This window comes from Esox lucius, chromosome 8 (genome assembly GCF_011004845.1).
Source record: "Esox lucius isolate fEsoLuc1 chromosome 8, fEsoLuc1.pri, whole genome shotgun sequence".
NCBI lineage: Eukaryota > Metazoa > Chordata > Actinopteri > Esociformes > Esocidae > Esox > Esox lucius.
In genome coordinates, this window is record NC_047576.1 from 10,243,876 (window position 1) to 10,266,645 (window position 22,770).

At 41.8% G+C, this 22,770-nt stretch overlaps 1 protein-coding gene across 14 annotated transcripts in view; it reads left to right on the plus strand.

Moving 5' to 3' along the window:
* The window catches only part of eps15l1a (epidermal growth factor receptor pathway substrate 15-like 1a), a 30,128-nt gene extending 11,150 nt beyond the window's left edge, over positions 1-18,978 (plus strand). For 6 of the 14 annotated variants that reach the window (XM_034293713.1, XM_034293716.1, XM_034293720.1 and 3 more), the window contains 9 exons: positions 43-148; positions 535-591; positions 3,526-3,683; positions 3,802-3,874; positions 5,008-5,168; positions 5,384-5,477; positions 5,814-5,834; positions 13,309-13,517; positions 15,844-18,978. In XM_034293713.1, coding sequence (XP_034149604.1) covers positions 43-148; positions 535-591; positions 3,526-3,683; positions 3,802-3,874; positions 5,008-5,168; positions 5,384-5,477; positions 5,814-5,834; positions 13,309-13,517; positions 15,844-15,990 — 1,026 coding nt within the window. In that variant the 3' untranslated portion in view covers positions 15,991-18,978. Of the gene's footprint in view, positions 1-42; positions 149-534; positions 592-3,525; positions 3,684-3,801; positions 3,875-5,007; positions 5,169-5,383; positions 5,478-5,813; positions 5,835-13,308; positions 15,438-15,843 lie in introns of all 14 variants that reach the window. The other 8 variants (XM_034293721.1, XM_034293718.1, XM_034293714.1 and 5 more) reach the window with 8 other exon arrangements.
* The last annotated feature ends 3,792 nt before the right edge of the window (positions 18,979-22,770 follow it).

Genomic DNA, 22,770 nt, shown 5'->3' on the forward strand with positions numbered 1-22,770 from the left:
GCAGACAGAAATCCTAAATGGCTGTTTTTACCCCTGTCTCAGGAGGACCCATTCAAGGTGAAGACCTCGGTATTCAACAGCGTCCCTCAAGAGATGCATACGGACCCCTTCCACTCTGAAGACCCCTTCAAGACAGACCCGTTCAAAGGTGCTGATTCTCTTTCCCTTCCTTCTCTCTTCTCTCGTTCCCCCTTTTTCACCGCCCTCTGTGTGCTCACTCATCTTTTCCCTCCTCCCTACTCATTTCTCCCATCGTCCCTCTGTCTCCTCCCCTCAGACAGTCCTGCTTCAGTTCCCGTTCCTCCTTACTCAGATGTTCACACACTGCTCCCAACTTCTCCCACCCTGACATTATTTCTACTTTCACCAGAAACAATGTGGACACTGCAGCTTGGCTAAGACTTTGTTTTTGCTGTTCTTCCTTTGTTTGCCTTAAGTGTGCAAAAAAATAATGTTTGGATTCGCCCCTCCTGTGTTTTAGCTTTGTCCTCTATTGCATAGCCTTGATTGTCTTCTAACTTGATTCCTCTGTAGGTGACCCCTTCCAAAACGACCCTTTTGCAAAGCAGCCATCACAACCGGCTGTGGCAGGTATTTATTCATTTATAACTATAAATAGCTGTACAGACACTACACAGTCACCTCCAAAATGATTGCCACCCTCTTCTTTGGACCTTCATTTTCAAATAGTGGACCTTCATTTAAAATGGTGTCTCAGATAGCAAGTAGGTAGCATGTCGAGTTCATGTGTCTGAATCTCAAATAACACGCCAGTTCAATGCCTTTATTGAATGCAGCCAACTGTAACTGGCTATAATTTGCTAAATGGCAACTGGGTGATATGGTCAGATTAGGGCTGTTGCAATTATTAAATAATTGCTTGATCATGATTATTTGAGCCAGATCACAATTATTCTATCTTTTAATGATCTTTTTGCACAATTTTTATTCCAAAGCCATATGTTTCCAATCTGAATAAGGGTTTTTTAGGCCAATGTCAGAAAGGTCTCAACAAATGCCATGCAAATTCAGTCCGTTTCCATCAGTCGGGATGTCTGGTGAATGGGTGCAGAAGAGTGTTTGACAGCTCTGCAGAAATTATAGGCACAGATCATTTACTGAAACTGTTTTCTTCTTAGTTTCAATATTTGAACCTAGTTTGGAATTGTTTTGCTATGCACAGTAGTGTAACTTCGCAGTGTTATTATTTAATAGAAATTATTAAATGACAACAAAATGAAAATCTTGCAATGGCCATATCAGTCTATGGATCTGGAAAGACTCTGTATAGAGGAATGGTGTATTTGTCAGGAATTTTCATGAATTTATAATGTAGATTTATTCCAGATGTTTTAAAGTTACAATTGAATGTGTTGTTTTATACAGAAATATTTGCTCATCTTCATCAGGGGTACTAATGCTTTTCAAGCTGATTGTACATGCACACTGCATTCAGAAAGTTACCAACTCTGGATAAGTGCGTTGGGTAAATTTAAAATGTAATCATTTCAAAAATATATACATTTTATTTGGGTTTTCTTCAGTGCAACGCTGTGTTTTCCACATCTTGAGGTACCATGTTGGAGGACATTTTTTTTTTTTTAACGAAACCGGTGAAAGCAGACATGGGGAATGAAACCCTGTGGATTTTCCCTGCTGTAGGTAGAACTGAGTTAGCCATAAGGTGAGTTGACTGTTCTGAGGCACACCACCATTCACACCCTGAGATAACAAGTGGAAACTACCGCAACCCTCACTGCCACACCTTTATTTCCCCTCATCAGTTGTACCACTGCTGCCCTCAGTGAGCCTCCTGAACACAGGTATAAAGCACTGTTCAGTGATCTACTGAGGGAAAACTGACATAACCACGGTCAATTGAAACCCAAATCACCAACCGTTTGAAGGCTGGATTCAAACTTGCACCGAAAATCAAAGTAAACCATTGAAATCATAGCCTGTTCCAACTTATAACTCATAATGTGACTCAGTGGTGTGTCTGGCCCCCACGTGCCTGTATGCACGCCTGACAACGTCTGGGCATCCTCCCGATGAGATGGCTGAAGGTGTCCCAGGAGATCTCCTCCCCGAACTGGATCAGGGCTTAAGTGAGCTCCTGGACAGTCTGCACCAGTGTAAGGTCTGACGATGGGTCTGAGGATTTCATCCCGGTACCTGACAGCTGTCAGGTTACTGTTGGCTAGCACGTTGAGGTCTGTGCGACCCTCCAAGGATATGCCTCCCCAGACCATCACTGACCTCTGAACACAGGTCCCACTAGAGGACATCGGGCCCTCATGCCACCCTCATGGAGTCTGTTTAACATGCACACCAGTAGCCCTCTGGTGGTCATTTTGTCAGGCTCTGGTAGTGCTCCTCCTGTTTCTGCTCGCACAAAGGAGCAGATACTGGTCCTGCTGCTGGGTTGATGCCCTTCTACGGCTCTGTCCAGCTCTCCTCGTTTAACGGCTCGTTTCCTGGTATTTCCTCCATGAACTTGACTGTACTGAGAGACACAGCAAACCTTCTTGTGGCGGCATGTATGTATGTGCCATCCTGGAGGAGCTGGACTGCCTGTGCAAACTGAATGGGCTGCAGGTACGGCCTCATGCTACCAGTAGTGACAAGGACACTAGCGAAACACACAACTAGAGAAGAATCAGTCAGGAAATATAAAACGCTTACTGCCGTCATTGTTGCCAAAAGTGTTTCTAATGTGATACGAATAGCTATGTAATCAACATATTTAAAAAAACAAAATCTTTATTATTGGTTTCTATTTATTTATTGTAGTACAATGTAATTTTATTATTTATTTTAAATTGGTCCTTCCACTTTGACATTACAGTATTTTATAATTTTTTTACTGTGGATTTCTATCTCACTTTGTAATGCCACCCAATATAGAGGTTGTCAAGGGGGTTGAATATGTTTTAAAGGCACTGTACAAACAATGCCATCCACTTATGTTAATGACTCCGGAACTGTGAAAAACAGTGTGCAACTGATCTGCTCTCACCATCACACTTCTCTCTTTGTAATATTTGGGACTTTCAGTTCCCTTCATTTTAACTACGATGCTAAAAATCTGCTTATTTTGTCATTGCAGCACGTACCTGCTTTTCTCCTGGGGTAGCCTCTTTGAGGGAAAATGTACTAACATCCCTTTTGGAGGAATAGCAATGCCAGGCTAATCCTGAGGTCATGAGATTTGCTTCAATTATACAGTCCTTTAATGGAAATCACCTACGTTTTCAGAATTCATTACAGCAAGGTAGTTGCCTACCCATGCGTTTTAAATGATTAAAATAATAGAAATAATTTCTGAGCAGTTTCTTTACCCACTGTAAATAAGATACATTGGAAAATAACATTGCACGTATTGCCTGGACTTGATTCAATTTGTTTTACTGTTTTACCTAATTAACGTAGTGCTTCTAAGTGACGTATACACACCACACAGACAAACCTGTGTGAAGGGAAGGCCTTGTCAGATCCACAGCCTGCCACACTGAGCTGTCCTAGATCTCTCTCTCCATCCAGACCCATTTGGCGGTGACCCCTTTAAAGAGGCGGACCCTTTCAAGGCCTCATCTGAAGACTTCTTCAAGAAGAGCACAAACAAGGCAGACCCCTTTAGCACGCCAGACCCCTTTAGTAAAAGTGCCACCCTCCCGTCCAAGGTGCAGTGAAGCCGTCTTGGCACATTCTACCCCAATTGAATATGTATTTTTTATTAAACCTAGTTTATTAATGCATGGTTATGTACATGTAACAGTTCCTTTATGGTTGTTTTTGCAGACTAGTCATTTTGCCAGCAGTGCAGATCCTTTCATATCCATAAGCCCAAAACCCAGCAGAGGCCCAGGACCAGGTACATGCTCAAATGTTTCTCTCTCTCTATCTCTCTCTCTCTCTCACTCTCTCACTCGAGTTGTCTGATATCGGTCGAGATAGTGATGTGCTGGTGGTAATGGTATGTTGCACAACTCATTTCTTGGCAGTTCTTTTTTTCTTCGCACCTTTTTTTGGCCCAACCTGCTGCTTGCTGTAGGCTTTTGGGTTGGTGATCAGTCTTAACAGCAGAGTTGTGAAAAAGGTTCTCATCTGTGACATCTGTTTTCAACCCTCATATCCTTTTAAACACGGCCTGTCTAGTTTTTCTACTATATTGCCAGGAAGTGTTTTGGTACTGGTGGTTTACAACTATCAGTGTTGAAAGACCTCAGTGTCTCAAATAGTATTTATGTGAATGAGATGGGTAAAATAATGGCAACCCACGGTTTTAAGAAGGGAAATAGTTCGGGTTTTTTTTATATAATATTTTCCTAAGGTTCCCATTCTTAGTAGCACATGGACCACTTAAAAATCTTCAAATAGACCAGTTTAAAACAAGAGACGTTTTGTGGCATGGTCCCAGATATGTCATCTGAAATGAGAGACCTTAGATGGAGCAATCTCTAACTGGAAGAGTATAGGTCCCCCCTCTGTCAACCTTTATTTTCTCCAGGGTTGTGCAAGAACGCCCTTTTTTTAATAAATTTACCCTAGGAAATTGCTGCTGTTCATAGAAACCCATTACACCAAGCAGTATTGAGATCCCATTGCTGTGTGGAGCACAGGAGAGACTGTGGCAGTTGGGTCTTTGTAGGGTTGGGTTTTCATGTTAGTTTTGCCTTATAAAATGTATTAGCCAGGAGATAATACAAAGTTGCGTTGGCTACTACAGACTTCAACATTTTGAACAGCTTATTTTGTCTAGCTTTTTTTCAAGCTGCTGCTTTTTTCTGGACTGAAACCATATGTTTTTTTGTTTTTTTTTTAACACTCAAGTAGTTGTATCTTGTTGCAATGGTGTGCAAACTGTTTTGCAATGCTCTGGATGCACAATTCATAAGTCATGTATCGTAGAATGCCCTTTTGGTTACTTGGGATATTTCTGTATTTGTTCTGTGTATCTATCCTAAGCACTGGACTAACCGAAATGTCTCGTGGATATTTTTTCAGATCTCTTTGGCACTCTGGACCCCTTTGGAAGCAGTACTGCTTTCGCAGGCAGTAACAGCTCATTTGGTAGTAACTGTAACAGTGGGTTTGCAGACTTCAGTCAAATGTCAAAGGTCAGAGACCCACTGGAAGGAAGAGCAGGTTTTCCAGAATATCAGCAGGTACTATTAAACTTTCCATATTTAGAGGTGCACAACGTATACATTTTGGGCAATTGTGCTGTTTTCCTGTTAAGATCTTTAACACAATTGAAATTAATCTAATATATGAGTTGGCAATTTTTGGACAAATGTGAATTGACTCACTTTAGGCTTTGTTGCGGTTTCTCAGAACTCTGTTTTGATCCCTCCCTTTATCTCTCTCTCGCTGTCTCCAGTCGGGGTTTGGGGACGACCCCTTCAGTAGGAAGCAGGACGGTCCAGCTTTGCCACCCAAGAAGAGCGTTCCGCCCCGACCCAAACCGCCCAGTGGTGAGTTGCAAACCTGGGGCAGTTGAGAGTAGTGAGTCAAACACAGATGGGTAATTCCACCCTCTGAAGTTTCACTTGCAACCATTCTGTGTGTCACGGCACTGTACCGCCGTATCTCCTGCAACACAGGGTGCATAAAGCCACTATCAGATGGAACCACAAGTAATCATTCACCCTCAGTCAGCTTCACTTACACGCTTACAACTGAACATTGGTTTACATTCCTTACCAGCGTGTATATGCATATTTATTTAATTGTTAGTTTACTGTTCCTCTGTTGTTTCCTGTTCACGGCCTTTCTCACCTCACTGCAAGTGTTTTGCTCTGTTCTTTTAGTGACATCCACAGAAGAACGTTGTGAGTATGGACGGCATGGCTCATCATCACGTTTGACTGTAACCCAGTAGAACTAGGTGCAGTTTCCCAGGGACCTGCGTTGTCCCTGAAGCATAAACCCCTCTGTTGTTGCCTTCTCTCTTACCTCTGCATGGTTAGCGTATGCTAGTCTTAGATCAAATAGCAATGCGCACTGCAGCTTAGAAACATAGTTTTTAGCTGGCCTGAAAACCCCCATTTTCCACCCGAGCTCTACTAGGTTGTAAACAGGAAAGGCACTCTATAGGTACAGATAAGAATTCATCTTCTCTGTCGAACGCCTGTCATCTTTTATTCTGTTTTTGAAGATTGGATAAACAACAGATCAGTTTGGATAGAGATGAGTCCAGTTGTACATGCATTATTTTTGCTACACCTAGGTGCATTTGAGCCATAGTGAGTGAGTGTTATTTCACCATTGAACTACCATTCAACCTTAACAAATGGGCCACTATATTCAGAAGTTCTCCACCTGCTACTATTAAAGCAATCCCACCCAGTTTATAGTATAATCATATGCAATATGAAGTGTAGCCTTGTTGCACATTATTAAATAGTAGTTGCGACCCCACCTTTAGCAGTAATAACTGTTACAAAATTACCTGTAGTTATAGATTAGTGTATTCTTTCACAGCACCATTGAGGAATTTTGGCCCACTACACGCAGAACTTCACTGAAGTAACTCGATTACTTTTTTCTTGTCCTGCCTCAACATATATTGGGATTAGGTCTGGGCTTTGACTTGGCCATTCCTAAATGTATAATGTCATATTCCACAATATCTCTGATGTACACTCACCTAAAGGATTATTAGGAACACCTGTTCAATTTCTCATTAATGCAATTATCTAATCAACCAATCACATGGCAGTTGCTTCAATGCATTTAGGGGTGTGGTCCTGGTCAAGACAATCTCCTGAACTTCAAACTGAATGTCAGAAGGGGAAAGGTGATTTAAGCAATTTTGAGCGTGGCATGGTTGTTGGTGCCAGACGGGCCGGTCTGAGTATTTCACAATCTGCTCAGTTACTGGAATTTTCACGCACAACCATTTCTAGGGATTACAAAGAATGGTGTGAAAAGGGAAAAACATCCTGTATGCAGCAGTCCTGTGGGCGAAAATGCCTTGTTGATGCTAGAGGTCAGAGGAGAATGGGCCGACTGATTCAAGCTGATGGAGGAGCAACTTTGACTGAAATAACCACTCGTTACAACCGAGGTATGCAGCAAAGCATTTGTGAAGCCACAACACGCACAACCTTGAGGCGGATGGGCTACAACAGCAGAAGACCCCACCGGGTACCACTCATCTCCACTACAAATAGGAAAAAGAGGCTACAATTTGCACAAGCTCACCAAAATTGGACAGTTGAAGACTGGAAGAATGTTGCCTGGTCTGATGAGTCTCGATTTCTGTTGAGACATTCAGATGGTAGAGTCAGAATTTGCCGTAAACAGAATGAGAACATGGATCCATCATGCCTTGTTACCACTGTGCAGGCTGGTGGTGATGGTGTAATGGTGTGGGGGATGTTTTCTTGGCATACTTTAGGCCCCTTAGTGCCAATTGGGGATTGTTTAAATGCCACGGCCTGAGCATTGTTTCTGACCATGTCCATCCCTTTATGACCACCATGTACCCATCCTCTGATGGCTACTTCCAGCAGGATAATGCACCATGTCACAAAGCTTGAATCATTTCAAATTGGTTTTTTGAACATGACAATGAGTTCACTGTACTGAAATGGCCCCCACAGTCACCAGATCTCAACTGAATAGAGCATCTTTGGGATGTGGTGGAACGGGAGCTTCGTGCCCAGGATGTGCATCCCACAAATCTCCATCAACTGCAAGATGCTATCCTATCAATATGGGCCAACATTTCTAAAGAATGCTTTCAGCACCTTGTTGAATCAATGTCACGTAGAATTAAGGCAGTTCTGAAGGCGGAAGGGGGTCAAACACAGTATTAGTATGGTGTTCCTAATAATCCTTTAGGTGAGTGTATATTTGCTTGTTTTAGCCAGACATAACACATCTGAAGCAGTATCCTTTTGAGTCATCTGTCCATAGAACATGGTTCCAGAACTCCTAGGATCATCCATGTTCAATTAAAGTTAAAAAGAACATCTGTGTGTTCAAAGCCTTTCTGTTGAGCATTTCTATTCATAGCAATGTTGATGGATTCATGAACACTGATCTTAGCCAAGACGCCAGAGGTTCGCCGATCCCTGATGTTGTTATTCGGATATTTGTGACTTGAACGTGACCTGGACAATTAGGCCATGCACTTGGGAGAGACTTTTGTACATTTTCTACTGTCTCACACTTTCTTCAAATGGACATTGTTTCTCTGGTGGTGGTTTGGTGGAGCCCCAGAGGCTTAGTAATTGCTTAGCAAATCTTTCTAGACAGATAGGCGTTTGTACACATTCAATGTGAAATCTGTGTGAAAGTTTAGAAAATCTGGCGGGGGCAAATTCTTTTCATCTGCATTGTATATCTAAATCCCTGTAAATGTAGGATGTTTTTCAATTCGCTAAGCCCAAGTTAAGTTCATGGGAACTCTTTCTTTTTCCAATACATCTACATCAAGGGTTTACATAAATTACAGTTTAAGAAATTGTCTTATTGGGCCATATACTTTAAGAATATACAGGTGCTGGTCATAAAATTAGAATATCATCAAAAAATGTATTTCAGTAATTCCATTCAAAAAGTGAAACTTGTATAATGTATACATTCATTCCACACAGACTGATATAGATCGTGTTTATTTCTTTTAATTTTGATGATTATAACTGACAACTAATGAAAAACCCAAATTCAGTATCTCAGAAAATTTGAATATTGTGAAAAGGTTCAATATTGAAGACAACTGGTGCCATACTCTAATCAGTTAATTAACCCAAAAACCTGCAAAGGCCTTTAAATGGTCTCTTAGTCTAGTTCTATAGGCAACACAATCATGTGGAAGACTGCTGACTTGACAGCTGTCCAAAAGACGACCAGTGACACCTTGCACAAGGAGGGCAAGACACAAAAGGTCATAGCTAAAGAGGCTGGCTGTTCACAGAGCTCTATGTCCAAGCACATTAATAGAGAAGCGAAGGGAAGGAAAAGATGTGGTAGAAAAAAGTGTACAAGCAATAGGGATAACCGCACCCAAAAATGTTGGGGAGATTCACAAAGAGTGGACTGCAGCTGGAGTCAGTGCTTCAAGAACCACCACGCACAGATGTATGCAAGACATGGGTTTCAGCTGTCGCATTCCTTGTGTCAAGCCACTCTTGAACAAAACACAGCGCCAGAACCGTCTTGCCTGGGCTAAAGACAAAAAGGACTGGACTGCTGCTGAGTTATGTTCTCTGATTAAAGTAAATGTTGCATTTCCTTTGGAAATCAAGGTCCCAGAGTCTGGAGGAAGAGAGGAGAGGCACAGAATCCACGTTGCTTGAAGTCCAGTGTAAAGTTTCCACAGTCAGTGATGGTTTGGGGTGCCATGTCATCTGCTGGTGTTGGTGCACTGTGTTTTCTGAGGTCCAAGGTCAATGCAGCCGTCTACCAGGAAGTTTTAGAGCACTTCATGCTTCCTGCTGCTGACCAACTTTATGGAGATGCAGATTTCGTTTTCCAACAGGACTTGGCACCGGCACACGATGCCAAAGCTACCAGTACCTGGTTTAAGGACCATGGTATCCCTGTTCTTAATTGGCCAGCAAACTTGCCTGACCTTAACCCTATAGAAAATCTATGGCGTATTGTGGCGAGGAAGATGCGATACGTCAGACCCAACAATGTAGAAGAGCTTAAGGCCACAATCAGAGCAACCTGGGCTCTCATAACACCTGAGCAGTGCCACAGACTGATCGAATCCATGCCACGCCGCATTGCTGCAGTAATTCAGGCAATAGGAGCCCCAACTAAGTATTGAGTGCTGTACATGCTCATACTTTTCATGTTCATACTTTTCAGTTGGCCAACATGTAATTTTCTGAGATACTGAATTTGGGATTTTCATTCATTGTCAGTTATAATCATCACAATTAAAATAAATAAACATTTGAAATATATCAGTCTGTGTGTAATGGATGAATATAATATACAAGTTTCACTTTTTGAATGGAATTACTGAAATAAATCAACTTTTTGATAATATTCTAATTTTATGACCAGCACCTGTACATTTTATTTTCATGTTCATAATCTAGTGGTGTTAGAGAGGCTTCATACATGTTTTTCACATGTATTCAGAAATCCACTATATTTGAGGTAAGAGCACAAGTGAAGGCCTGATGCGAGGATTAGTCTAGCACACAGTTCAGGTCTCCTTTGATGACCAGGTTAGTTTGTGTGATGTCTGGCACCAGAGCTAAGAAGAAAATGGGGTTATTGTTGTTTGGGGTCATAGATAGAAATCGATAGAGCCAAGCTAATGAGTACGTCCGGACAGCTAGCATAGCAACACCAATAAAAACATATAGGAAAAGTGAAAAATTCATGCATTTGCTTTTTATCCATCGCAGGCTGTCAATGAAATTCCTCCATGGTGCCGGGTCAAGCTCCCATACCCAGAACCAACCAGATTTCTGGGGGACTTAAGAGACAATGCCCCTGGGCTGGCAAGGTGCAAAACGCGCCAGTGATTATCAGCAACATTTGCAAATTTATAAAATATTGATTACAATATATATGGAGCTTTGTATGCTTATCACCAAGGTTTTTAGTGGTTGAAAGGCTAATTTCCCTGCTACTGTGCCGGCTACTGTGTCTGGAAACTACCATTAATAATGCTGATCTACAGTGGGTATAGAAAAGAATCACCCCCCTTTAAAATAATCACATTTTGTTGCTTTGCAGCCTATAATGAAGACAGACACACAGTTTTTGTTTCATTCAGCTGTATTTTCTCAGTGCAACTTATAACATCCAAGTGAAAGATATAACACCAACATAAAAAAAAAACAATCACTGAGTTGGAAAAAGGATCTCACTCCCTTGTGTCAGTATTTTATTGAACCACCTTTTGCTTTAATTACAGCCTTAAATCTGTTGGGACATGTCTCTACTAACTTTGCTCATCTAGACGTTGCAATATTTGACCACTCTTCTTTGCAGAACTGCTCAAGTTTAGTTAAATTTGATGGTGACCGTTTGTGGATCGCTGTCTTCAAGTCATTCCACAGATTTTCAATGGGGTTTAAGTCTGGGCTCTGACTAGGCCATGCAAGGACATTCACCTTTTTCTCCTTCAACCACTGTGTGGTCAGTTTTGCTGTGTGCTTTGGGAGATCTTTTGACAATGCCTTGCCACCCATAGTTGATTGTTTTCTTCAGTTGCACTACCAAGGACTGAAATGCTTCAGGAAAAGCCTGTTTCATGCTGAGCTAATCAAAATGACCACAGCTGATCACAGTTGAAAGTCAATTGGCTTTGTGTGCTATTGAGAAGGTGATTAACTACACCTGGTTGGGTTTACAAGTCATTTTTAGGATCAACTCAGTGATTCTGTTTTTTAATTAGTAAGGGGGGGTGATTATTTTCTATACCCACTGTAGATAGTTGGTTAGGTCGTGTTTACATGCATCTGTTGAATCCTTGCTTGAGATTAGTGTTTAATTATTATAACAAGGCATATTGCTTGAAACATGGTCCTTGATGCTAGGTTGCCGTGAGAATACAGAGTAGGAGTTGATGAGTAAGAACACAGATGATCTGTGGTTGGCCCTGGTGTCACCAGATTGCCCGATGTTTTTGACCCCACCCTTACCCACTTCCTCTATTCCCTGAGTGATTGAGGGTGGCGCGTGCATTCGTGTAAACATACTTGGGCGAGCTCTGTGGCTTCTTTGGTGGCATCTTGCTTGACTCTTGACACACTCTAGGCAAATGCCATATCTTAACATCTCTCATGGCTGCTTTTGGGTAACCATGGTAACTAAATGAGAATGGGAGGAGCTGACTTGGCAGTTATAGGCGACAGGTCACTGGCAATGATGATTTATTCTATTCAAATATGCAGTCGCACAAAAATATAAACGAATATAGTGCTGTTTCTTGGTTGGTTTGGAATTCAATACAGCAATACTGTAGATTTGTTTCTCACGAATAGGACCTTTACGTTATTAGAATCATGTGGGAGCCATTGTTTGGGTTTCTGATGCATGTATTGTGCATGAGAATAACACATGGCACTAATGATGTGCTGATATTTTGGAGCAGGGTGGAGCTGACGGTTTGCGGTGAAGAGTTTATGCCACTTACAGAAAGAGAAACTGATTGCCTGCCTGTTGACTGGGGCTGTGAACTGCTAACCCCGTAAGGCCTGGTATAAATAACAGTTCTATTGACAACGTGGTTAACACCTTCAGCAGCAAAAACATCCAACGCTACATTCCCACGGCCCACTTACTTTGCCAGCCGAAGTGTCCTCCACTAACAAACCCAGAAACACGCCTACCACGTTAACATGGGTCTACTATGTAGGAGTTATACTTTTAAAACTGCTCTTTTGTTGAACAGTTATTTAGCCTATGTTGAAATTAATTTATAGGATACAGTTAGTTGGCTCGGGAATACATTTTATTTTATTGCATCTTATTTACTCTTATTTTCTGTAAGTCTTTTTTCTTAGTGGGATAGATTATCAGGTAGAACCCCTGGGCCTAGAGGCTTAGCATGGTATGGCAATTTGCCCTCACATGAACCATAAAATCACCCACAACGAATTATCTGATGAACTTGTGAACTGAGTGTGGGCAGAGAAGCCCTGCCCATCCGCTCACCATAAAACCCTACATGGAGATGAAAATGGCTCTGGCCATGTATTTTCAGTACTGGCTTATGGAGTATGTGGCCCATGTAATTGAATGTGTTTAATTCAGACCCTGCTGGCATACAGTTCCGGAAAAAATGAAGAGACCTCTGCACCTTTTTCTTTTCTTTCCAAAAAAGTCAAAAAGGAAGGTTTGAGTGAGGAACAGAAGGGTTAAAATGAAGAGACCACTGGAAATCGAACACTTCCGTCCTCACTCAAAACTTTCCTTTTTGACTTTTTTGGAAAGGAAAGAAAAAGGTGTAGTGGCCTCTTCATTTTTAGCGGAGTTGTATGTGTAGTGGAGGGGGCATTGTTTTGCGCTCTCATTTGTTTAAGTTGATCTGCGTGTGGTTTTGGTGCACCACGAGTGTAGCTGAAACTGCTGTGGTTTTCAAAGTTCTTCATGACAAAACTGTTTCCCTACAGATGAGAGCAGGAGGTGGGTGGGAGTTTGTCAGGGTGGAAAGGCTGTTGCAAGGAGACATAATGTTTAAAAAAAATATATATAATAATTATCATAAAGATTTCGCCTAATTCCCAAAGACAAAGAACTGCATAAATGTGTGATATTTAATGGTTCTCTGTGGCCTCTTCTTGGGGGGAAAATGCTGAGCCCTTACTGTCCATATGTCCACAGGTAAAAGCACTCCTGTCAACATGCCTGGAGGAGCTGGAGATTCAGCCAAACCCTGCGACCCCTTTCAGCCATTCGGCAGTGACGCCGTCGACCCCTTTCAGAGTAAAAAGGGGGTCGGAGACCCCTTTAGTGGCAAAGATCCTTTTGCCCCATCTGCCTCAAGTAAAGCCTCTAAAGACTCTTCCTTGGGTTTTGCAGACTTCAGTTCTGTAAGTTGAGCTCAGTGATACTCCCTCTCTGTCCAGACCAATGTTTATATATCCAGCCACTACCTCTTTGCTTCTAGTTTCCAACATTAACTGGAGGATCTAGAGCAGAGCGCACCACAGGGCTGTTTGTCAACACACCTTTTTGCTGCACCATCTTCCTGGACTCCCATCACTGTGCAGACATGGCTGATTTGTCAGTAACCTATCACTACTGCATACAAACCAGAGCCAGGGGTCTGCCATATTAACCACCATCTCACCAGCTCATGGTTCAGACCTTTGGCTTAATCACAAGTAACTACTGTTCATCATAATCCCTTTAAGCGTGAGAGCGAATCTTACTTTGTATCTCACATGATGGCTCTAACCTCCCACACATTTTTGCCATCTAGCTCTTGTAAGCCTATATGTGGTTCCACATTAGTTTACCTTATGTCTACTTACGTTATGATTCGCCGGGGCTGAGGGCGGGTTTTCAACCCATGCATTGTAGTAGGTTGCGCACCACCTACAATGCATTTCATATTGTGCAGTAAAGCGCATAGTTGCATTGCAGAAGTGGTCCCCAGCACTCTTGCAGGAAAGGGTGTCAGCCCTTTTTGTGGTTTGATGTGTATGCCACGATTGGAACATTTAAATGAAGAAAAAAAACTATATTTTGCCATGTGGTTTGCTGCAGGGTAGAATTCTATAGATGCTTCCCAAAACAAGCACAATTGAAAAGTATTATGTTGTCTGCCTTTCTGGCAATCCACTCTGGCAGTACAATAAGTGGATTCTGGCAGAATGTGAAGTGTTATTCAACTAGCCAATGGGTGCTTTAAGGTCAGTGTTGAATAATCCTGACAATTCGGTGCTATAGCCTGCACTATCTAAACCAACCAGGGACTTTCTCACACAGACTAGCAATAATCCAGAATTTATTTAGGATCTTCATCTGATTATTGACCCTTATCCAGGCCGATCAGTCAGTAAATCGATCAATCAGTCAGATAGGAAGCCCGTCAGGTAGAACCAGTCAGGCAGCCAGTAAATCTGAACCAGTCTGATAGCCAGCGAGTCAGTCAGACCGTTGGTCAGCTGGGCGGTCTGATGGGCATTCAGTCACATGGTCAGCAGCGGGTACCCTAGGCCAGAGAGGGGAGTCCGTCCAGTGTGGTTTTTCTGACAGCTCCAAGACACTGATGTGAGATCTGTTGATACGGGAAGCAGCAGTATCACTGCTCAGCTCTCAGTCCTGACTTCTTACCCAGCATGCCAATGGTGTTTTGACAGCGATGTGTCCCACTAGTGTTTAGATGCATTATGTGTCAAGTGTGTGTCAGTGTTTGTCTTTTCTCCATGCTTACTTTATTCAATCTGGTCAGTATTGTTCTGTTGCATGACTTCAATAGCATAGATACTACTTTACCATCTCTGACTCAAATTACTGAAACAATCTAAACAGAATCAACTGCCAATATTTCATTAGAACTAAAGAGTCCTGGTCTTCTACACTAAACAAATCGTCTAGAAAAATACCACAAACTTGGCTCCTCAATTGAATGACAAATACATAATTTAATTATTACTAAATTGACATCAGATCTTGGGATGGTAAAGCTTTGTGTGCTTGTGTGTGTTTTGGCATGAATATGAATTTCTAGCTGTTTTGTTCTCTGATCCTTACTTACCCAGATAGATGTCATACAATTTCTTCTTTTCCATTTTTCCTCTGCATGTCATTTTTGCATGTTGATCAAATAGGTTTTTAGTTGCTCAAACATTTTAATTGTGGGATCAAATATTTTTTGGAATCTTGTGGTGATGTTGTTTTGTAGTGTGCTCCATGTAAAATGGATGGTGTGATACGCAATTAGTGAATTATTTCTTTGGTGTTTTGTAATTCATTTTTCTCTCACAGGACCAGAAAAAGTTAAGGTAAGAATGTTTGAGCATGCAGTCGAATTGAAAACTGTTGTTTTGTGTTTTGACACTGTAGCCTCTGAGCACAACCACTCAAAATGTTTCCCCTGATAGCAGAAAACACTAAAATGTAATATCACAGTAAGGACAAGAATAGGTCACTTGGATTGTGTGTAATGTGTATATTTTGTGTGCGTGTGATGTGTATGTTAATGTGTTAATACATTGGTATAATGCAGAACAGGCTAGATTGAAAGCAAGTCACCTATATAGGACCGTTACTCTATACTGCATAAGGTCCTGTACTATACACTGAACTGCTGTAATCTGGCAAAACACCAAACGGATGTGTTTTGTGTGTGATGTGAGTGGTGAGTTGCTGCTTGTTGAACGCCTCTCTTCTGTTCTCTCTAAACTGTAGTTTGGAAATGAGGCCCAGCAACTGGAATGGGCAAAGCGGGAGAGCGAGCGAGCGGAGCGAGAGCGGCTGAAGAGGCTCCGCCAGCAGGAGCAGGAGGACTTGGAGCTGGCCATCGCTCTCAGCAAGGCCGAGATGTCTCACGGCTAACCTGGACACACACAGACAGTACATAGATAGGCACACCGACGCACGCATATAGACACACACGCAGGCGCTCTCCTACTAGCATTAATCGTACAACGCACACACTCACGACGTACTTCTAGGACTGGCACACGCCATACCCCACACACTGTGAATGACCCGGAGCTGGCTATTTCCCCCAACACGTGACCTCCTCTTCGACCGCACACGCCACTGCCATGACACACATGCGCACGCTGTCTGATACCCAACGCACAGATGTGCACACGTCAACCCCAGACCGCACCAAACTGTCAAAAGCAAAAAAAAAATATAGCCGAACAGAACTTTTGGGGGTAGGCCTGAACCTATGTGAATTACCGCGGGAGGTTGGAGTTGGATATAAAAGTTGAAGCCGACCACCACGATCGCTCCTGTAGTTTGATGGGTGGGGAGAGTGGAACGGAGCACAGTTTGAATGAACCGATGCACTGCTTAAACGCACTATGGAGGCTGGATCAACGAGTGACGGTCAACAGGAGTACGTGTCTATCTGGTGGGGGAGCACGGATCCCCTCAATGGACTGACTGGAGCTCTGACAGACTGGACGAGGAGAATAACGGGAACACTGGGATGCTTATTAAGTTGAAGACATTTTAGCGTGGGTTTATTATGTGAATGTGAAGGCTCGCGGGAGCATTGATTGGGTGCTGGTCGTCTCTTGACTGGCTACTGCAAGTGTTATGAGTGAGGGAGAGAGGCGTTTGCTTGGACCAGAACAAATTGTACAGATATATTTTCTTTCTTAGGGAGTGTGAGGTAGATGCAATGCTATGAAAACATTTGATTGCTTCTTCAGCGTACATAGGGAGGAGGAATGAGTACTCCACTGTTCCTCCTCTGAAAGGTCAGTTAGGTTTCAATGCTGTGATGTTTCTTTAAACAACAAAAGGCTGGATGAGGGAAATTAAAAAGCCACTCAGGCCACATGATCGTCTGTCTGAAATCTCCTTCCAAACGTAAAGAGTTGAAACAACTCGTTCTAAACTATTGAAAGAGACAGAGCAGGTCCCATTTAGACCAGGTGAGATCAATTTTGAAGGACAGCACGTTTTTTGGAAGGGGCTGGCGATTTCAATGTGGTCATGTGACTAGAGGGAAACTTTAAATTACATTTTATTATGTTTTATTGTAGAGGGTTAACATGAAGATATTATTTCATTGTGATATGTGTTATTTTATTGTTTTAGACGTATTGTTTACTGAAGTTTTGGTTCTGAATGTTACGAGTCTGATAAACCTACAAGCACAAGCTGCGAAGAGGTTAAAGAATCTTTGGGCCTGTGGTTTTCTTAGCTAACCATTAAGGATATGCAAGTTATTTAGATCAAGAGTTTCACAGCTTTTACTGGAATATTCAACTGTTTACGGTACAGTGTGTCATAGTTTGTCACGACTTGTGCTCAACCACTTTGTTTTAGAGGCGTTGTCTTCTACTTGAACTCCCTGCCGATGGTATTGTCTGGCTAACTAAACCGGGTGGGTTTTACATTGCATTCAAACATAAGCTTTTAATTGAACCGAACAGAGATGATGATGATCATATTAGCTGAGGCCCTAATCATGTGTAAAGGACCGGTGCGCTCATTGCCCCTGTGTTCTATGTTCTCCTGTACTCAACTGTCTGTCCTAGTTGTGTCCATGTCCTTTCATAAGGTTTACTGTAATGCCATTATTTCCCGTATTATTGGACTAGCTTAATGAAAAATCCTATTCTGAGCCATATGGAATGTAGTGAAAATGTGTTATTATGGTTTCTTCCACTGAGTTGGGGAAGGACGTGATGTGAGTTAGTTATGCGTTATGGGCAGTTAACTCTGCCACAAGGTCGATGTAGCATCCATCTTTCCCTGACACATATGTGATAATGTTGCCATATTATGTTTCTTTGCTGTAGTGGTTACAAGTGTAAATGAACATTCTCTGGTACTGACCTTTAAAAGTCTGTGGTGTTTTAATCACAGGTCAGATGCCCAAATCTTTGGGTACTGAATACTGCAGACCTTTCCCGGCATGTCATAACCCCTGTAGTGTGTCCTGAGTTTAGGGATAATGTCATAACCCCTGTAGTGTGGCCTGAGTTTAGGGATAATATCATAACCCCTGTATTGTCCTGAGGTTAGGGATAATGTCACAAACCCTGTAGTGTGTCCTAAGGTTAGGGATAATGTCGCAAACCCTGTAGTGTGTCCTAAGGTTAGGGATAATGTCATAACCCCTGTAGTGTCCTAAGGTTAGGGATAATATCATAACCCCTGTAGTGTCCTAAGGTTAGGGATAATGTCACAAAACCTGCAGTGTGCCCTAAGGTTAGGGATTATGTCATATCCCCTGTAGTGTGTCCAAAGGTTAGGGAAAACCAACAATGAGGATGCTTGAATTATTCTGAGATTCGGACATGACTCTTTCTGTCCATTTCTCATTTCTTATTCAGCATCTTACTCCATTCTTTGATGTTGTCATTGGTCTGACACTTGGGTTGGTGAAAGTCAGGGTTTCATTATGTTTCCCATTCACCTAACACACCAGTCAGGTTAGGGAGGCAGGGTGGAAGGATGCTTTTTGAGAGTATTGAAACATAATCCACTGCCTATTGCTCTCTACATACTTACAACTCATGCTGTATTTTGTCTTTGATACCTACATTGTGCAATAGATTTAATTTCTTATTTTTCTCGTTGTTCATGTGCTGAAAATACCTGTGAATTCAGTGGGACTTTTGATATGTCTATGTTTTTCATGTGTACCCACTGCCCTGGCTTGGTTGACTGTGATCATGCATGTAGAGATCCATACAGAGTTGACTGTGGTCATGCATATAGAGATCCATACAGAGTTGACTGTGGTCATGCATATAGAGATCCATACAGAGTTGACTGTGATCATGCATATAGAGATCCATACAGAGTTGACTGTGATCATGCATATAGAGATCCATACAGAGTTGACTGTGATCATGCATATAGAGATCCATACAGAGTTGACTGTGATCATGCATATAGAGATCCATACAGAGTTGACTGTGATCATGCATATAGAGATCCATACAGAGGCCTCATACAAGCTGCCAAACGGATTGTAGAATCTATAGAGGACTTCTTTCGTTTTTAAAATTTTCTGAATTCTGAAGCAAACTGTTCCTTTTTCTTTTTTGGCCTGCTTTTCACTGTTCTTCCTCTATAGATGAAAACAAGAAATAATCAAATCTGTCCTGCTGCAATGCATAAGGTGTATACACAATGTATATTATGTCTGCTATTTGTCCCATAAGAACTGAAAAAAATGTGTAACTTAAAAAACATTTTGAGGATATATGACTACACTAATAAGTAAAAGAAATATGAAAGCTTGGATTTATTTTAAATGTTAATCCATACATGGTCTTTGTTTAATAGAATAAACATTTCTTTTAAATGAAGAGGTGAATAGTAGCTGGTGTTTCATTCATTTGATTTTGCATTTGTAATTACATTACATTAAATTAATGTTTGTTTTTTAAGCCCTATACTCAGTTTGGATTTAAATCCCCCCTCAAAGATTTTTACTTTTATCTGTGGGAATATTTTATTTATAATATTAAATAAATAAAAGAACTGAGATAAAATGTATATACAGAATATATACATTAAACTATGATGATAATTCAGTAAACTATAATAATAATGCACATTATTACATCATAATGTACAGTATAATTAGATTAAAGGGAAGGGTTTGCCAACTGTTAGAGGAGTGTCTTAAGGCCTGCTTTAAAAGCCATGACTGTCTGTGAAGCCCTGAGGCTGTCAGGGAGGGAGTTGCAGAGGTCAGGTCCAATGAAAGAAAAGGCCCGGTCTCCCAGTTTTCGGAGCTGGGTTCTTGGTTCGTTCCGCAGATTGGCATTGCTGAACCGTAGAGGGCGTGCTCATTCATAGCGGGAGAGCGGGTCAGATAAGCAGTGAATTGTGAAACCAATATGCACACAAACAAACTCATAAAAGCTGTCGATCCTTACTTTAACATCGTAGCCATTGATTGCAAAGTCGTTTTGGAGTATAGAGGCGAAAGTCCAAACACTACACTGTCCCAATACCGACATCAAATGTAATTTGCCCTTTTTATTAAGTATATATTTAGTTCTAGTCCAAATAGAAATGCTCCACATAGATACCCCTGTCTGTCAGTGCTGCGTTTAAACATCCCAGTGTTGTTTATTGGAGCTGGTATACACGCCGTGCAGACTGTACTCAGCTGTTGGTGTGTGGATCTGAAGGATTCCAACAGTGGACCAAGGTTGCAGTTCCCTAGATGTACTGTGCGTTAAACTCTAACGCTTCACCCTCCTGGAGGGGTTGGTTTGTACTTCTGACCTTGTGAATTAAAACTCCCTCAAACTGGTAAATACTGTGCATCTAAAGCTACAAGACAAGATGCTCCTGGCCAAAAAGCAACACCAAACTGTAAAATGTGCAGTGAATTACAGTCGCCTGTGTTTCGAGGATACAGCTGTGAGTGTGAAACCAATACTGTGTCAACACACCACTCATTTCTGGTCATATTACTTGAAACCCAAGCATGTCCTGTGTTCGGAATGTTAACCGTCTCCGTATGAAATAACAGGAAATTCCTAGGTACGTTTTTATTTACCTTATGTTAATGGAGGTGCGGAAATGAAATGGCAATTGCTTTTAAGGAGGAAAATGGATCGCGGTGACTTTTTGAAGAAATGCTTGTCTCCCAAATTGCCCGTTCAGTGTTTGGATCCATATTTGTGCATGTCAGCTGGTGTTGACATACACTTTTACAAAGAGTGATTTAATTTATATGTTTTCTTGGCAAGCACTTGACATTTTATGAGCAGAAAGGTTGTGCATGTCACTCCAGCAGCATATTTTAATATAAATGTTTTCACTAGGCAAATAGCTGTACCACATCCCCAACATTTCTCATTCCGGGAAATATTGGGATATCCCTTCCCAGCTGTGGAGGGGCTCAGGCTGCTAGTTTAATGCTTCGTGATGTTGGAGAATGATTATACTCCACACAGAGACACACACTCCCTCAGGGGACCTGGGGGTGTATTGCTGTCATAGGTATCGGTAAGGGGATCGGCTGTGTGCTTTCTCCTTGCTGGGCCTGAAACATGGATACCCTAACTCCCTGACAGCTAACTGGGGGCCATGGTGTTTTTCAGCCTCAGTTCCAAGAATTGGAAAAGCCTAGAAAAACAGTTAAGAGAACCCCTTTTCAGTAACCAATCTGCCATAGTTAATACATTAGCAGGCTTGGTCCTAAGGAGCTGGGGACCAAGTCTGCTTGGCCCATTTTATTTTATCAGCTGTTCCGAAAGAAGGCGTTGGGCTTGCTTCTCCAGAACAGGTCTGCTGGGCCTGGCTGCCCCAGGGATGTTGTGGTACAGACCTGGAGAAAATGTCCATGTTTTTCCAGTAGGACTGACTGTCAGGAGAGGAATGTTGGCTGAAACAGTCCAGATGGACCCTCTGGTTCTGTGTCACCCCATGTAATTCACCACTAGTCTGACACTTAGAGATATCTACCCTGTAGTATGGTCTGAGTCAGTAGGCCTAGATACAGTTCGTGAGTTGTTTGTCATTTCGTCAGTAAACAAAAATGTTTATGTCGGTATGATGGATATTGATTAACATAAACCTTCTATATACTATATATCAAGTGCCTTACTAATGGAGTGTGGTTTTTCTGGCCTCAGGTCCATAATGGTACTAAGAAAGGGTGATCTATCATATTTGTGTGTTTAGAAAAAGAGCACAATCCCGAAATGCTAAATATGTGCAGTAATTAATAGTAGGACCAATGAGGCTTCTGCCAAAAGAAAACAAAAACTCTAGATTATTTTTTCTGGAATTGTCCATCTGGACTTTGTTACAGTGGTGCGGCTGGGCCTGCTGACTTAACTGTTGGGGGATTTAATGGGGACCAGTCAGTCAATGAGAAATAACGCTGTGCTCCTGGGATTTACGTTTTTTTAAGCAATTACTATGAAGGCATTATAGATATGTATTTTTTTTTTAGAAATTGTGTCTGACATTCTCTGTCTGTATTATCACTTTGAATAGGACCCTGGTTTAAACTCATTATCCCCCTAAACAGCCCGGTGTGATGTTATTCCGTGTTGTCTTCTTCTGATGACCTTCCAAAACAACTCCAGTAGATGGCATACTCATCCTGTGACATTCCCGCTTTTCCCCAAACAGTAATTGTCCTTTGGCTGCCGTGAAGTCTAGGAATCTGATAACGTCTTTCCTGGTATGGTTGACGTTGTGCATTTAACTCAGACAGGACCTCAATATGAGAGGCTGGGTCTTCACATTGTATATAGACGCTCAGCTCCGACGCGTCTTGCAAGGAATTGATGACTATACTGTGGATGCCATTGCTGGGAAGTGAAGTTACAGCGTTTGTGTGTTTGCCCTTCTTCTCAAAGGGGACAAACTGTGATAGTGATCGCCACATGGATATGTGCATACAAACACATAAATACACACGCACACAAACGCACACATACAAGCACAGTGGCCTGCTAGTCAGATTTCCAACACTCAATGCTCATTTATCTCCTTCAGACATTACATAGAGTATATTGAAACAAATGTATCTAGCTTTACTGTAAAGCTTTGAATAACTATTTGGTAACAGCTTCTATGCTGCCTTGTTATGTTACTGTTCAGAATAAAGTTTACCTAACAAAATTACTAATGCTAGGTTCCTTTTCATATAAATATAGC